Genomic DNA, 17545 nt, shown 5'->3' with positions numbered 1-17545 from the left:
GTTGTCACAAACTATCGGCCTGTCTCATCAGAACACTTACTTCTGCTATTGATCCAATACAACATTGAAGCCATATTACAAAACAAATCAGAGAAAAGAGGACATGCATAGGGGAAAAAACGAGTTCAATTGCTAACTAAGGCAATATTGAATCCCCAAAACAGGATATATTATGGAACTGGAAGACAGATGTTCTTTCTTATTGATCAGAGTATCTCTTTCCCACAAGAAAATGTGACAAACACAATACAGGTCTTCCAGCCAGTGCAGGAATGGGCAACTTTGATGGGGGTGGGGCTCACAAAAAATCTGAACTCATCATGAGGAGCGTACCCGCATCCATACCCACATATTCAGTCAGAGCCTGTCCTAGCCTTTTGGGGGCCCTAAACAAAATGTTGCCGGGGGCCCCCCCACCTTGCGAGCAAAACATTTTAGCGCCCCCCCCTCTTGGCAGCGGAGACAGCAACGTTTTTAATATGATATCTGCATGAGAGTGACTAACAAAATCAATTTTGTTAGTCACTCCCAGCTGGAGTGTTTACGGACATATTCAACCTCTCCCTATGCCAGTCTGTTGTCCCCACTTGCCGACCCCAGGTGGTGAGGGTAGGCAACAACACCTCCGCCAAGCTGATCCTCAACACGAGGGCCCCCCAGGGATGTGTGCTCAGCCCCCTCCTGTACTCCCTGTTCACTCAAGACTGCACGGCTACGCACAACTCCAACTCAATCAACAAGTTTGCTGACGACACAACAGTGGTAGACCTGATTACCAACAACGACAAGACAGCCTACAGGGAGAAGGTTAGACCCCTGGTGGAGTGGTGCCAGGATAATAACCTCTCCCTCAATGTAAAACAAACAAAGGAGCAGATCGTGGACAACAGGAGACAGAGGAGAGGGCCGCAGTGGATAGGGTCAAAAGCTTCAAGTTCCTTGGCATGCACATCACTGAGGACCTGAAATGGTCCCGCCACACCGACACCGTGGTGAATAACAGCGCCTCAACAGCGCCTCAACAACCACAGATGGCTGAAACAAAATCGGCATGGCCCCTAAGATCCTCACAAACTTCTACAGATGCATATTGAGAGCATTCTGTTGGGCTGCATTACTACCTGGTACGACAACTGCACCGCCCTCAACCACATGGCTCTCCAGAGGGTGGTGCGGTCAGCCCAACGCATTACCGGGGGCACGCTGCCTGCCCTCTGGGACATTTACAGCACTCTGTGTTAAAGGAAGGCCAAGAAGGACATCAAGTACCTCAGCCATCCGAACCATGGTCTATTCATTCTCCTCCCTTCTGGCAGACAGAGATGTTACAGGACAGGTGCATCACAGCCAGGACCGAAAGACTGAAAAACAGCTTCTATCTCCAGGCCACCAGATTGTTGAAAAGCATCACTTGCCGATTACCTGTCCAGTACTCTGCCCTGCACCTTGAGACAAATGCCCCATGTAAACTCAGCAAAAAAAGAAACGTCCCTTTTTCCGGACCCTGTCTTTCAAAGATAATTCGTAAAAATCCAAATAACTTCACAGATCTTCATTGTAAAGGGTTTAAACACTGTTTCCCATGCTTGTTCAATGAACCATAAACAATTAATGAACATGCACCTGTGGAACGGTTGTTAAAACACTAACAGCTTACACACGGTAAGCAATTAAGGTCACAGTTATGAAAACGTAGGACACAAAAGAGGCCTTTCGACCGAATCTGAAAAACTTCAAAAGAAAGATGCTCAGGGTCCCAATAGGCTGCGAGAGGCTGGACTGAGGGCTTGTAGGCCTCTTGTAAGGCAGGTCCTCACCAGACATCCCGTCGCCTATGGGCACAAACCCACCATCGCTGGACCAGACAGGACTGGCAAAAAGTGCTCTTCACTGACGAGTCGCGGATTTGTCTCACCAGGGGTGATAGTCGGATTCGTGTTTATCGTCGAAGGAATGAACATTACACCGAGGCCTGTACTCTGGAGCGGGATCGATTTGGAGGTGGAGGGTCCGTCATGGTCTGGGACGGTGTGTCACAGCATCATCGAACTGAGCTTGTTGTCATTGCAGGCAATCTCAACGCTGTGCGTTACAGGGATGACATCCTCCTCCCTCATGTGGTACCCTTCTGGCAGGCTCATCCTGACATGACCCTCCAGCATGACAATGCCACCAGCCATACTGCTCGTTCTGTGCGTGATTTCCTGCAAGACAGGAATGTCAGTGTTCTGCCATGGCCAGCAAAGAGCCCGGATCTCAATCCCATTGAGCATGTCTGGGACCTGTTGGATCGGAGGGTGAGGGCTAGGGCCATTCCCCCCAGAAATGTCCGGGAACTTGCAGGTGCCTTGGTGGAAGAGTGGGGTAACATCTCACAGCAAGAACTGGCAAATCTGGTGCTGTCCATGAGGAGGAGATGCACTGCAGTACTTAATGCAGCTGGTGTCCACACCAGATACTGACTGTTACTTTGATTTTGACCCCCCACCCACCCCAGTATCTCTACTTGCACATTCATCTTCTGCACATCTACCATTCCAGTGTTTACTGCTATATTGTAATTACTTCGCCACCATGGCCTATTTATTGCCTTACCTCCCTTATCTTACCTCATTTGCACATACTGTATACAGACTTTTTCTACTATATTATTGACTGTATTTTTGTTTATTCCATGGGTAACTCTGTGTTGTTGTATGTGTCAAACTGCTTTGCTTTATCTTGGCCAGGTCGCAGTTGCAAATGAGAACTTGTTCTCAACTAGCCTACCTGGTTAAATAAAGGTGAAATAAAAAAATTAAAAATTGTTCTGGGACACATTATTCCATTTCTGTTAGTCACAAGTCTGTGGAACTTGTTCAGTTTATGTCTCAGTTATTGAATCATGTTATGTTGATACAAATATTTACACATGTTAAGTTTGCAGAAAATAAATGCAGTTGACAGTGAGAGGACATTTCTTTTTTTGCTGAGTTTATATAGTAATGAAACGCTGACCACCTCATATTCTGTTTATATACTGTTGTTTACTCACTGTGTATGTATTTACTGTATTCTCAACATAGCCCATCCTAATACACCTACTTCTGTACATACCATTTTCTTTCCAAATGATATACTGTAAATACAGACCTCTTATTTATATGCTGGATTCTGACACATGCTAACTATAGAAATATACTCTGGATTGTTAATTGACCCGTTCTGTCATTTCTTGATTTCTTGTTCAGATGTTTTGATTATTTGTGTATTTGTATTGTATTTGCGAGACATACTACTGCATTGTTGAATCTAGAAACAAGCATTTCACTGCTCCTGTTATAACATCTGCCAATCTGTGTACACAACCAATAAATGTTGATTTGATTTAAACAACAAGCTGGGACAGGAACGTAGAGCCATTCCAGATTGTAGTTCCAATCCATGCAGAGATGGCGGGAGGGCCAGGGAAGGCTGTGGGCCAATGTCTTAAACACCCTTTTATGTAGTGAGAAGGAGTGGTGGTCTTCACTTCAGAGTCTCACTTTAGCCAGATGTTGCAATTACAGAAACACTGCCATATTTCAAATGGGCCCCACATGTGCAACTGTCTTTCACTCAAATCACAGGTAATCCTATAGTAACTGAGGAGGGGGGGCAATCCAGCTACAGGACAAAGAGATAGAACGAGGGGGAGACTGAGGTAAATGAGCAGAGAGGAGAATAGATCAAAATAAAAGAGATGGTGTTAGAGATGTAGGAAAGAAAAATCCTCAACCAACCCACTAAGCACCGTATCTAGAATTAGGTTTCTGACACATGTGTACCCCAGACTGGGGCCTTTGAGACACTGACCACTACAACACCCCAGCATGAGCCTGACTCTGGACCTGCACTGAGAAGAGTTACTGTCCTGGTCTCCAGACTGATTCAATGTAGGTTAATGGACATTGATCATTCCATTAAGCTATTTGACCACTTTGACAGCTTGGAGGTTTAGGCAAGGGTCAATATTTGCTTTGGCTTATAGTTGTAGGTGACACTCTGAAGTAGTGTTGTTTTAAATCAGAGTCTCATGGCAGCAAGAAATGTTTACTTTAAAATCCTTCTTAAGCCCTTGCATATTGGTAGAAGTGGCCATTAATACACTACTAAAAGTCCTCTTTAAATCTGTACACTTTCCACTTAAAAAGGCATTTCCATCACAAGTTGAAATCTGAGGTTTTGTTCTTAACCTTCTGATACATTATCAGCACTTAAACGGATTATGTCACAGGCTAATAACCACTCCCATTAGTACCGCTAAGGTTCATAGAGTAGAGCAGAGGGAATGTACCCATGTGACATCATACTTCTGGGCGGAGTTAAGTCCTTTTTCTGTATTGTTGGGGCTCAAACATTGTACACTCTTTATAACAACTATTCTCTTCCAGTCACCTTGCTCATGAAAGACTTATGCAACCTAAGAATGACCCTCACTGACAGGATTATGTTTCTTGGCATATTTTCAAGCCTTTTTAGAGGACACTTGATTTGTTTGCCATTGCCCTTTTCTGAGAAACTCTGGAAAACTGTCCCTAAACCCATTGTGGACCTTATCAATAATTCACAAGTATATTGTGGAAGAACATCCTGAGATTGGTGTTTCAGGTATCGATGTTGTCCTCTTGCAAGGTCTTCTCTCGCACCTTCTTATGCCATCCCCTTTTCACTTTGCCCTTCCAGTTGGCCAGTGTCTTCTGCGACTTCATTTCCTGCGTCTTGACTGTCATTTTCTGTCATTTCATGTAATTTTCTATTTTCCTAAAGGAAATGTTTCTGTCTATAGCAGAAAAATCTGAATTCAGCCAAGACAGTTCAGACGTTCTGGGCTTTCGGGGGGGAAAGGATCCTCCTCTTTCTGCTTGCCTAGCAGATAGCGCCAGTCTGGTTCATAGAGGTCTGTTTCCTGCATCTCCCTTCACTAGACAGTAACTGCTTCTGCAGCTGGAAACACATCACTCTTCATTGTGGCCCTCACTCTTGAGCTTGGTCTCCAAGCCACCTCAGCCTATACTCCATTCCCTGACTTTACCAACAAAAAAACCCAGAAACATACCTTATTAATGTATGACTCAAATAGTGAAATAAAATCACAGAATGACTTTGAAGTACTGATAAATAGACTCCCCTCATTGGTAGACGCTTCCAGGTTTCATAAAAAGATGTGTGCCTGGCAGCGGTTATGTAAACAAACATTCTTCATGAACGTTACTGAGAGAGGTTTGATTGAATTTCACCCTAAAGTAAGTTGCATTGTTATACAGCCTCCTAATGCAGTCAATCAGTGACTAGGAGCTTAGCTGGTGGGCTTTGGTGTCCTTTAACAATCCCCCTCCCCTAAAGGGAATAATGCTGATTAACTAATCAAGGGGTCAGTTAAGTCTCTCTAGAACCATAGTTTGACAGAAGAGCAGAGATAGACCAAAGGGCCATCCCATCATGGTTGCATCTCAATCAGCTGCACCGTGGTTCCTCTCTCAATTAAGTTCTTCTAAAAGTATATGGGTTGATCTGAAAACAGAGACTACCAGTATGGTGGACATGGCCACTATGGAGACTTTGTTTTCACCTGTCCAGTTATTTCACGTCACTGATGAAGGGTAATGGGAAGAACGTAGTAGAACATAGTTCACAAATGTGAAACACACCCCTCTGACCAAAGCCACACGCCTTTGTGCACGTTCATACTTCTGAACATTCGGACATTCTCAGCACAGCTCTGAAAGCACACACACACACACACACACACACACACACACACACACACACACACACACACACACACAAACACACACCCCTTGCAGAGAGCAAAACACACGTTAGATTAAATTATACAAGAGAGAGCAAAAATAGCTTTGTGTCTCGGCCAGGCAGAGAGAGAGGGAGAGAGAGGGAGAGAGAGAGACAGACTGAACCAGCTTTTAAGGGAAGGGTAAAGATGACAGGAATGGGTCAACTCAGAGATAAAGTGAAAACAGTCATCCCTCTCTCGCTCACTCTCTCTCACAACTTCTCTGACTGAAGTTTCCCCCCCCCAACAATCCAGCACCCTAATACCCTCACTCCCCATTGGCAGTGCAGACCACCCAGACCAGCCAACAGGCCCTCAGACCCCCATTCCACTTCAATGGGTTGACCACCCTACATAATCCCCTTGGGAAGTGTAGTCCATCCAGTTTACCTGGAGAAATGACATGAAAACAGACCCCCAAACACACAATCACCACACACAAAAACACCATTAGATTTTTACATTTTAGTCATTTAGCAGACGCTCTTATCCAGAGCGACTTACAGTAGCGAATGCAAACATTTCATACATTTTGTTTTGTACTGGCCCCCCGTGGGAATCAAACCCACAACCCTGGCGTTGCACACACCATGCTGGCATTGCAAACACCATGCTCTAACAACTGAGCCACAGGGAAGACCACACACGAGAGCACACACGCGAGCACACACACACACGCGAGCACACACACACACGCGAGCACACACACACACACACACACACACACACACACACACACACACACACACACACACACACACACACACACACACACACACAAAAACAGACCCCCACCCCCCTACCCGTCACATACACCCACACATGCATACACCCACAAACACACACACACCCATACAGTCTCACAACCCACCCACACACATTTACAGACAAACACAGCTCACCCAGAACATGCAGGAGAGGCAGACCCAGGTGCGGGCTTGCCCAGCTAGGGCTGAGGGCAGGCTGAGAGACACAGAAGGCATATTTCCTTCCTTCTGGTGGATGCTGCTATGGCTCTTGCTACTCCAGACTGACCACTGGATTCCCAACTAGTATTCCAGACTTGCCACTGGATTCCCAACTAGTCCAAACAGGAGGGATATCCAGCACCGCAAATCCATGACACGTCAGGGAAAACCAGAGGATGACTGCTGCAGCTCTCCTTCTTTCTCTCTCAATCTCTCTCTCCGTCTTTCGCTCTCTCTCTCTCTCTCTCTCTCACATGCGTACTTGATCCCCTTCACTCTCTCTGTAACTTACTTGCTTCTTGTTTATATTTATTATATTTCTGTCTCTGTCTCTCTCTGCCTCTCCAACTCAACTGTGTCCCTCCTCTCTCTCTCTTTTCCCCAACTCTTATTTTATCCCCAGTGCCTCTCCTCTCTCTCTTTTCTCCAGTGTCTCTCTTTCCGTCTCCCTCCACTGAGGGAACTTTCACAAAGCTTTTTGGGGTCAGGCTGCTCCTCTCCACGGGAGCAAAGGGGGAGGTGTTCAGAAAAGGGGCTCCGTTTATTCTCCATCCCTCTCCCCCTCCTCTCTTAGCCACCCGCCCCTCTCTCGACCCCCTCTCCTCTCTCTTCATTCTTAATTTCATTCATTCCTTGAACTCTCCCTCCTCTCCACCTCCTTCCCTCTTTCTCACCTCCCCCATCCCTCGTTCCCTGGTTTTCCCTAGCTAACTGTGCTCACTCATGTCTGTGCTAACGTTGCTTAAATTTTTCATTAACTCCCTTTTTCTTTCTCTCTCTTCTTCCCTCCCTCCCTCCCTGCATCCCCTATATCCACTCTCCTGCTTGTTTCAACTCCGCTTCACTGTCCGGACCATCCTGGCTCCCTCACCGTACCGTCAAACTCTTGACTGAAAATCTCTTCTTCTCGGTGGTCTCATCTAGTTTGCTTTCTCCACAAAATAAACCAGGACCAGGCCCGGAAGACGTATTGCTTTTTCTCTTTGCTTTCAAGGCCACAACAATCAAAGAGCCCCCCTCTAAAAGAGAAATAAAAGACTCTGACCCCCTACTATAGAGGAAGAACACAGCAGGACTGGGAAGAAAAACTGCTTCATTAAGTTCTCAATGGTCATCAATGGGCCACGTTAGCCCTGGCTTTAAGTCTCTCTAGTGTTCCCTGTGCGTCTTTCACACATGCACACTCACACACCCTTTCACATCTTTTGCATGCATGCATGCACACACACCACACACACACACACACACACACACACACACACACACACACAGCATGAAAGAGGACTAATCCCATGGTATTTCCTCTCAGTCACCTTATCGAGATGAACCAGCTCAGTGTTAAAGTGTTTCAGTGTTAAAGTCCAGAACCCTTCCACTAATGTTTCACCTACTACACCACAATGTTCACGTAGAGCTCTTGACTAGAAGAGGGTAGAATGGGCGCAAATACTTTTTATCAATTGGTTGGAGTTTTCAATCGTTTTTTAATTGGGGACACAATAGAACTATCTGTATGTGACAAAGCAATTATTGGAGTGAACAATCTCGATGATGACTTGTTTGACCTTTCTATTCCAGACAGTATTCCTTTCCACTATAAACCCTGATAAAGAAAAGGAAAAAGTGCCCACCAGTCTTTCAGTGGGATTGCCTCTCCTCCTCCTTCTCTGGTCTCTGTGGCGGCGGAGAAAGTGGACGTAAAGTGCTGTGCCAATCTGCTACTAGAAATCATGAAACACTCTTTGCGTGTGTGTGATCGACGACATGACTGTCAGAGGGCGCAGAATCACTGATCAACAAATCCCCTTGCATCCCAAATAATTACGCATTATGTGATCACAATTTGGAAATAATAGACTAGCCTTGCTCAAACTGACCCTCTCAAACACACGATCACATGAGGGGCAGTGGAGAAAAGGGTGTAGTAGTTTTAGACTACATCAGGGTAGAGGTTGAGTCAGTGTTATACTAGGTGTTGACTTCCTCTGATAGAGATTAGTTGTACTTGTGGAATGCCATGGTCATTGAAGCAACGCCCCTCTCTAACCTTCTCCTGCTACCGTCTTTAGTTCCCACCTGGTCACTCCTGTGTGGGGTTACTGGGGTAAACGTTCTGTTTGTTTACTTCATCCTCATGTGTAAGTGCTCTGACCCAGTGGTAAGGGACAAGACCTGGGTTTAAATACTATCTGAAATCTTTCAAGTTCTTTTAGCGTTTGCTAAACAGCGGGGTTGCAGTTTTGTGACTATTCTATTGGTTCCATTGCGCCAGGCAAGCTCAATTAAGCACAGATAAAGTATTTTAAATGATTTCAAATAGTATTTGAACCCAGGTCTGTTAAGGAGAACTTCCCACTTAATCCTTGTGGGACAGCACCAACAGAATTCCATAGGGTCAAGGGTCAAAGACTTTGGATCTAACCATTACAACCATAAGATGCACCCTTAGGAACACAGGCATAGCCATGAACTAGAAAGGGGGGGGGGGCACACCAGCGAAACACCAGCATAACATTGACAACCATTTCACGGGTGTCCTGTACTCTCAAAATCACTGTCCCGTCTGCAAATCAAATCAAACTTTATTTGTCACATGCGCTGAATACAACAAGTGTAGATCTTACCGTGAAATGCTTACTAACAAGCCCTTAACCAACAGTGCAGATCATGAAAGAGTTAAGTAAATATTTACCAAATAAACTAAAGTAAAAAATAATAAAAAGTAACACAATAAAATAATAAAAAGCAACACAATAAAATAACAATAACGAGGCTATATACAGGGGGTACCGGTACCGAGTCAATGTGAGGGAGTACAAATTAGTCGAGTTAATTTGTACATGTCGGTAGGGGTGAAGTGACTATGCATAGATAATAAACAGTGAGTAGCAGCAGTGTACAAAGCAAATGGAGGGGTGTCAAGTAACTGTTCAGCAGTCTTATGGCTTGGGGGTAGAAGCTGTTACGGAGCCTTTTGGTCCTAGAATTGGCGCTCTGGTACCACTTGCCGTGCTGTAGCAGAGAAAACAGTCTATGACTTGGGTGACTGGAGTCTCTGACAATTTTTTGGGCTTTCCTCTGTTTTTTATATGACGTGATTGAATATGATCTTCATGACTGAAATCTTATGTTTGCGACACAAACTCAAGACACAATTGTCTCAAAATAGGTTTCTTCCCACTCACAAGGCGTAGTGGCCCCTGGTGGACATTTGCTATATCGCTTTTGCAAATTCTCGTAAGGCTGCATGTGTCCATAAAACAGGGACATAGGGCTAATTACACACACACACACACACACACACACACACACACACACACACACACACACACACACACACACACACACACACACACACACACACACACACACACACACACACACACACACACACACACACACACACACACACACACACACACACACACACAGCATCATCTCCGGAAATCACCAGATCAGTGCACATTACAGGCATCCCCCTGTGCCTTTGATAAGGACAGAGTGTGGACAAAGCTATCAGCAGGACAGCTATGATTACCCCCTTTATCCCTTCAGATCAGTGCCCCAGTCGCCAGCAGTCCCCGCTCCCCAGCCTGGTGAATGAAACAGGACACGTCATCAGATGTGACAGTATCACAAACCATCATCTACAGGAGCATGGATAGAAGGCATACAGGAATAAAGATAAATAAGGACAAACACATCCTCTCTATGTGTGTGCATGCGTGTACGTGTGTGTGAGCGTGCGTCGTGCGTGTGTGTGTGTGTCAGTGAAGGATCCTCAGAGAAGGAAAATTTCCGAAAAATTTAAGTAGTGAAACATTGAAAAAAGTTTTAGATAAAACTGCACTAAATATATTCACGTCACCAAATAATTGATTAAAACACACTGTTTTGCAATGAAGTTCTACAGAGCCTCAACAGCACTCTCTAGGGTAGTGCCCTGGTTAAGCCGGAGGCAGCTATTTTCCATCCTCTGGGTACATTCACCCCTTCCATAGACTTACACAGTAATTATGAAGACTTCTAGAGAACATCCTCCAACCTATCAGAGCTCTTTCAGTATGAACTGACATGTTGTCCATCCAATCAAAGGATCAGAAAATGGATCTAGTAGTGATGGGGTGAAAATTTGATAAGGTTACATACGGATATTATTTTTTAAGATATATTGTATCTTATCATTTTGATAATATCACAATATTATTTTTGCGGTAGTTTGCTGTACCTGCACCAAAATCCAGTATTTTTCTTCTATAGTTTGTTCTCCATCTTCTTTTTAAATAGAAGCCAATTTGTTTTCAGCACTTTTATTTCCATGACTGATCAAAACTAATTTCCTCATGGCATCCCCCTGCAGCAGACATTCTGTTTGGTGAGAAATATGTTTGCAAAACATGAAATCGCAATAAAATGACAGAACAGAATCTTAAAAGGATCGGACCCTTTTTTTCAATTTTCTCCTAAAATGACATACCCAAATCTAACTGCCTGTAGCTCAGGACCTGAAGCAAGGATATGCATATTCTTGATACCATTTCAAAGGAAACACTTTGAAATTTGTGGAAATGTGAAATGAATGTAGGAGAATTTAACACATTAGATCTGGTAAAAGATAATACGAAGATAAAAAAATCTGTGTTTGTGTTTTTTTTGTTCCATTCTCTTTGAAATGCAAGAGAAAGGTCACTATGTATTATTCCAATTTATGCACAATTTAGATTTTGGCCACTAGATGGCAGAAGTGTATGTGCAAAGTTTTAGACTGATCCAATGAACCATTGCATTTCTGTTCAAAATGTTGTATCAAGTCTGCCCAAATGTGCCTAATTGGTTCATTGATATATTTTCAAGTTCATAACTGTGCACTCTCCTCAAACAATAGTATGGTACTCTTCCACTGTAATAGCTACTGTAAATTGGACAGTGCAGTTAGATTAACAAGAATATAAGCTTTTTGCCCATATCAGAAATGTCTATGTCCTGGGAAATGTTCTTGTTACTTACAACCTCATATTAATCACATTAGCGCACATTAGCTCAACCGTCCCGGGGGGGGGGGGGGGTCACCGATCCCGTAGAGGTTAACGTGTTAGTAAACCCACAATCCAATCCAATCCATGTACAATCATGCAGTACAGTGTAAAGCAAGCAGTTACACCGGCGGGCCCTGGTAGCAATAAATTAATGAAACCAAAAGCTTGCTTGACTTATAAGAGTTGCAGTATTGGCTAGCCAACTAGCTAGGATAAATGTATTTATTCAAAACTGTTTACCTATTGTCTTTCCCTCTCTTTTAGTCAACTACTCATCACACTTTATGCACTGCAGTGCTAGCTAGCTGTAGCTCATGCTTTCAGTACTAGATTCGAGGGATAGGAATTGACCTCACAATACGATATTATCACAATACTTAGGTGCCGATACGATATGTATTGCGATTCTCATGATTGTCATGATTCTATATGTTTTAATTCTAGTTTGTTGACTACCTTTATAACATTAACCTTTTCACAGGTACCAACAAACAGGTGTGATCATTCTACGGTGGTCCCTGCAGCATACGCTCAAACCGGTGTGATTAGAACGCTTATTTAGAACGTCCAGTTTCGATTGACGCAACAATCAGAATTTGGGCTGGCCACACTGTTGTTTCACAGAAATATTTTGCACAAACACAGTCCTTACAAAGTTATGTCCATAATGTGACCAGTTTATTTTTGGATGCAATGTTCAGACATCCACAGAAGTAGCTACAGTATAACACAATCATCCAAACCGGAAAATGTAGGCTACATTTGTCCTAGCGCTAACTAAAGAAAGATTGACATAACACAAGCGTTCATATTTTTATAACTCTCGGCTGACAGAAACTACAATATGAATTAGCTAATAGCAATTACTATTTATAATTAATCACACCACAGCTGAGCTCACCATTGATGTAAAATACTTTCTAGAAATTTAAAGTACTATGACGATGGGTAGTCTATGCATGCCGCAATGTTTTTTTCCGCATCAACCAAAGATAACAAGAGGATGGTCTGTTTATAGTATGCATGTTGAAGGGGGTGTGTCGTCTACGATCATTCACAACCCTTCATTCACTTCCGGGAAGTTTACCCGAAAGATGAGTGAACCATTCCTTCACCTCATTATAACATCTTTGGTCTGACAGATGTTGACGTGACACCCAGAATGCATTATATAATGTCAAAAAACAAGGCGCAACACATACAGTTGAAGTCGGAGGTTTACATACACCTTAGCCAAATACATTTAAACTCAGTTTTTCACAATTCCTGGCATTTAATCCAAGCAAAAATCCCTGTCTAGGTCAGTTAGGATGACCACTTTATTTTAAGAATGTGAAATGTCAGAATAATAGTATAGAGAATTATTTATTTCAGATTTTATTTCTTTCATCACATTCCTAGTGGGTCAGAAGTTTACATACACTCAATTAGTATTTTGTAGCATTGCCTTTAAATTGTTTAACTTGGGTCAAACGTAGCCTTTCACAAGTTCCCACAATAAGTTGGGTGAATTTCGGGCCCATTCCTCCTGACAGAGCTGGTGTAACTAAGTCAGCTTTGTAGGCCTCCTTGCTCGCACACGCTTTTTCAGTTGTGCCCACAAATTTTCTATAGGATTGAGGTCAGGGCTTTGTGATGGCCACTCCAATACCTTGACTTTGTTGTCCTTAAGCCATTTTGCCACAAATTTGGAAGTATGCTTGGGGTCATTGTCCATTTGGAATACCCATTTGCGACCAAGCTTTAACTTCCTTACTGATGTCTTGAGATGTTGCTTCAATATATCCACATAATTTTCCTTCCTCATGCAGCCATCTATTTTGTGAAGTGCACCAGTCCCTCTTGCAGCAAAGCACCTTTTTTATGGTGGTTTTGTAGCAGAGGCTTCTTCCTTGCTGAGCGGCCTTTCAGGTTATGTCGATATAGGACTCATTTTACTGTGGATATAAATACTTTTGTACCTGTTTCCTCCAGCATCTTCACAAGGTCCTTTGCTGTTGTTCTGGGATTGATTTGCACTTTTCGCACCAAAGTACGTTCATCTCTAGGAGACAGAACATGCATACCTGAGCGGTATGACAGCTGCGTGGTCTCATGGTGTTTATACTTGTGTACTATTGTTTGTACAGATGAATGTGGTACCTTCAGGTGTTTGGAAATTGGTTCATCCTTGGGAGCAGACTTGTGGGGGTCTACAATTTCTTTTCTGGGGTCTTGGCTGATTTATTTTGATTTTCCCATGATGTCAAGCAAAGAGGCACTGAGTTTGAAGGTCGGCCTTGAAATACATCCACAGGTACACCTTCAACTGACTCAAATGATGTCAATTAGCCTATCAGAAGCTTCTAAAGCCATGACTTAATTTTCTGGAATTTTCCAAGCTGTTTAAAGGCACAGTCAACTTAGTGTAACTTAGTGTAACTTCTGACCCACTGGAATTGTGGTACAGTGAATTATAAGTGAAATAATCTGTCTGTAAATAATTGTTGGAAAAATGACTTTTGTCATGCACACAGTAGATGTCCTAACTGACTTACCAAAACTTTTGTTTGTTATTAACAAGAAATTTGTGGAGTGGTGGAAAAATGAGTTTTAATGACTCCAACCTAAGTGTATGTAAACTTCCGACTTCAACTTTAGCTGGCAAATAGCTTAGCATTAGCTCATTATAATCAGTACAACCTAAAAACTATTTTACACACATCATAGGTGTCCATTACAATCTACTGTATGCAATAATCGGAATGCATTATTTGTCACCAGTACTTGAAAACATGTGAATAAAACTGTAAATACATCATGCTACATACATATTGTATATGCCTACAGTAGAAACGACAACACGATATACAAAAAATAAGGAACTTACTTTGATAAGAACACACACGTGTCCAAAGTTAATATTTGTAAGGAAAACAACAAGGAGGGCAATGCGAGCACCAGCCAGAATATATTCCAATTCGTGCAAGACTGTGCAAATGTCTGCAGACTTGTGCTGCGCAAACATTGGTGAAGTGCGTGGGCTCTCCTCGAAGAGTGAAGTTTGTCCGGCTCAGTAAAGCCTCAAAATGGGCTACTATTATGTGAATTAATGAGGAGGTGGAACACACCTTAATTCAAGCTGTTGTTAGAAAATACAACTTGTTAGAAAATAATTTGAAATTGACAAGTTGAAAATTAGCAGGCAGCACGTGTTAACTGTCCTGTTGCGTAATAATCACATTTTGAAACAGTGATTGCATTCAGACAGCTGTAATGTTGTGCACTGAAGTCCAAGCGAAGGGAAAAGGTGAGAGGAGGAGAGCGCGTAGATGCGTGAAGGAATTATACAACGAGAAAAGTGATGATGCTGATGCTGTATGTGGTAGCTATGAAAGTGAACTGTGTGTGCGGGTGATTAGGGGTGTATTCATTCCGCTTCTGTTGCAAAATGTTTCTTAAACAGAAGCAAATGGAATCAAAACTGGGAGGGACCTACCTGAATTTGTCCAATAGAAACTTTGCACTGTCTCTCGACCTGTGCACCTACATTATGAACTTTCCTTTGTAGGCTAGGTTGTAGCAACCTTATGATGGGTATAGGGCGAATTCGAATATCATGTAGTTGCCTAAACCTATCGCTGTTACATTGAGCTGGGTGAATGGAATATGAATGACAGTCATCCAATACGCTGGAATAGAAATAAGGCCATGCTCATTAAAAAAATAAATCGTTCTCCCTAATCTTATACGGCACCGACCGCCATTAGTGTGTGTGTGTGTGTGTAGGGGGGTATAAAATAATATTTCCCAGGCTAATCAAATCCATAATGGCCTTGCATTAGTATGACGTTGACCTTCAGCTCAGGCTGTGCTTGGAAATCAGCTCACGGCACAGCACTGAGAGATGGTGGTACCCGCTATAAAACAGGTCTCTCAGATTGAATGATACAACGGAGGACAAGGAATATTTTACTGTCTAATAACAAACACATGCATGCATGCACAAACACACAAACTGCTTGAATACTCACACTCACCCACAAACACACACACACACACACTCACCCACACACATACATACATACATACACACACTCACCCACCCACATACATACATACATACATACATACATACACACACACACACACACACACACATGTAACCAATATATTCATCCAGATATTGTGTGTGTGTGTGTGTCTGTGTTTCTGCGAGTGTGTGTATGTCTGCGTGTGTGTGTGTGTGCATAAAACAAAAGTGGGGTGTGGGGCATACTCTGCTATACCAGGCCTCCTCTTGGCTCAGAGCCTAGAGTCCAGTGGATGGGAGGAAGTCCCCCCCACCCTTCCCTCATTTCCTCCCCATCCCACCGGGTCTAACTCCCGACCCCCATCTGTGGAAAACAATACAGACACACCCTCCCTGGGCTCGGGCTCACATGGGTGTGCACGTTTTTCCCTCTCTCTAGCTTTGAAGAACAGGATTCTGTAGGGAGCATCGAGAGAGAGAGAAAGGGACATGCCTCTGTACCAGACCTCCCTCACCAGAGTGAAAGACCGCCACTATAACACTAAGAAATATTTTTGTTTTTTACAGTTTTTTCCAACTGCTTAAACACAAAATCTTTTCATGTCACACGATTTTTGAAACCTCTCACTCAAAGTGCAAAACTATACACCAAATATCCAAAACCATAAGCTATTTCTCAGCCTTTGACTCAGTTGTCAATTGCATAAAACACTTTTTTCAAAACACTACACACAATTCTCTACCTAAAACACAAAAATCTAACAGGAAGTGACTTGCTTTCCTTTTCCAAACACAACCAATCAAAATGCTACACTTATTCACCAGGTCACACACACAATAGGACAGAGGGCAATTACCAATGTCCCTGGACAGCGTGGGGGTAATATAACTATGTGTGCTGCCATCACTCAAAACGGGGTCCTCCATCACAATGCAACACTGGGTCCGTACAACACCGGCCATATGCTCACTTTTCTGGATGCAATTTACACAATGCTTGTCCCTGATCCAGATCAGGCGCCTGCTAGATTTGTGATTTTATGGGACAATGTTAGTTTTCACCGGGCTGTTCTGGTCCAAAACTGGTTTGCCACCCATCCACAATTTGTAGTTTTGTACCTACCCCCCATATTCACCTTTTCTAAATCCCATAGAGGAATTCTTCTCAGCCTGGCGCTGGAAAGTGTATGATCACCAACCCTATGCCCGCATGCCGCTTCTCCAGGCAATGGAGGACGCCTGTGGGGACATAGAGGTTGCCTCTGTCCAAGGTTGGATACGCCATGCTAGGAGATACTCACCTCGATGTTTGGCAAGAGAAAACGTATCTTGTGATGTGGACGAAGTATTGTGGCCAGACCCAGCCCCCCCCACCAATTCCTGGACTGCCCCCCCGGGACCCCACACACACAATTGTGTTCTTTACTGTATTCTAAAGAATATACTTTTGGTTTACATATGTTTATGGTTTTGTTGTATGCTACTGGATACAACAGTAATGTGTGGCCTAATAAATATTTTCTGTTTCTACATTGCATTGGTGTTTACAGTGTACTTGTTACCCCTCTCAGCAGATTACTTTCACTGTAAAACACTGTATTGAAATGTAGATATAAGCCTATGAAAGACCAAAGAGCTTTACATTTAGAACAACAGTGTTTACATGGTATATCCAAAAATGTACTATTATGAAAGCAGTGTTTGCCATTTGATGCAA

The 17545-nt window shown here is 43.2% G+C and overlaps 1 protein-coding gene across 9 annotated transcripts in view; it reads right to left on the bottom strand.

Moving 5' to 3' along the window:
• tns1b (tensin 1b) overlaps window positions 1-17545 on the bottom strand; it is a 313864-nt gene that overhangs the window by 211998 nt on the left and 84321 nt on the right. The window contains exon 1 of one of the 9 annotated variants that reach the window (XM_014164407.3): window positions 6715-7292. The exons of the other annotated variants lie outside the window; for them this stretch is intronic. Within the exon in view, the coding sequence (XP_014019882.1) occupies window positions 6715-6795 (81 nt within the window). The 5' untranslated portion in view covers window positions 6796-7292. Of the gene's footprint in view, window positions 1-6714; window positions 7293-17545 lie in introns of those variants that run through there. 9 annotated transcript variants of the gene reach the window in all.

The sequence above is a fragment of the Salmo salar genome, chromosome 21 (assembly GCF_965601325.2).
Source record: "Salmo salar chromosome 21, fSalSal1, whole genome shotgun sequence".
In the NCBI taxonomy this organism is placed as follows: Eukaryota; Metazoa; Chordata; class Actinopteri; order Salmoniformes; family Salmonidae; genus Salmo; species Salmo salar.
Note: the sequence above shows the minus strand (reverse complement) of the source record. Positions and strands in the feature narration are given on the sequence as shown.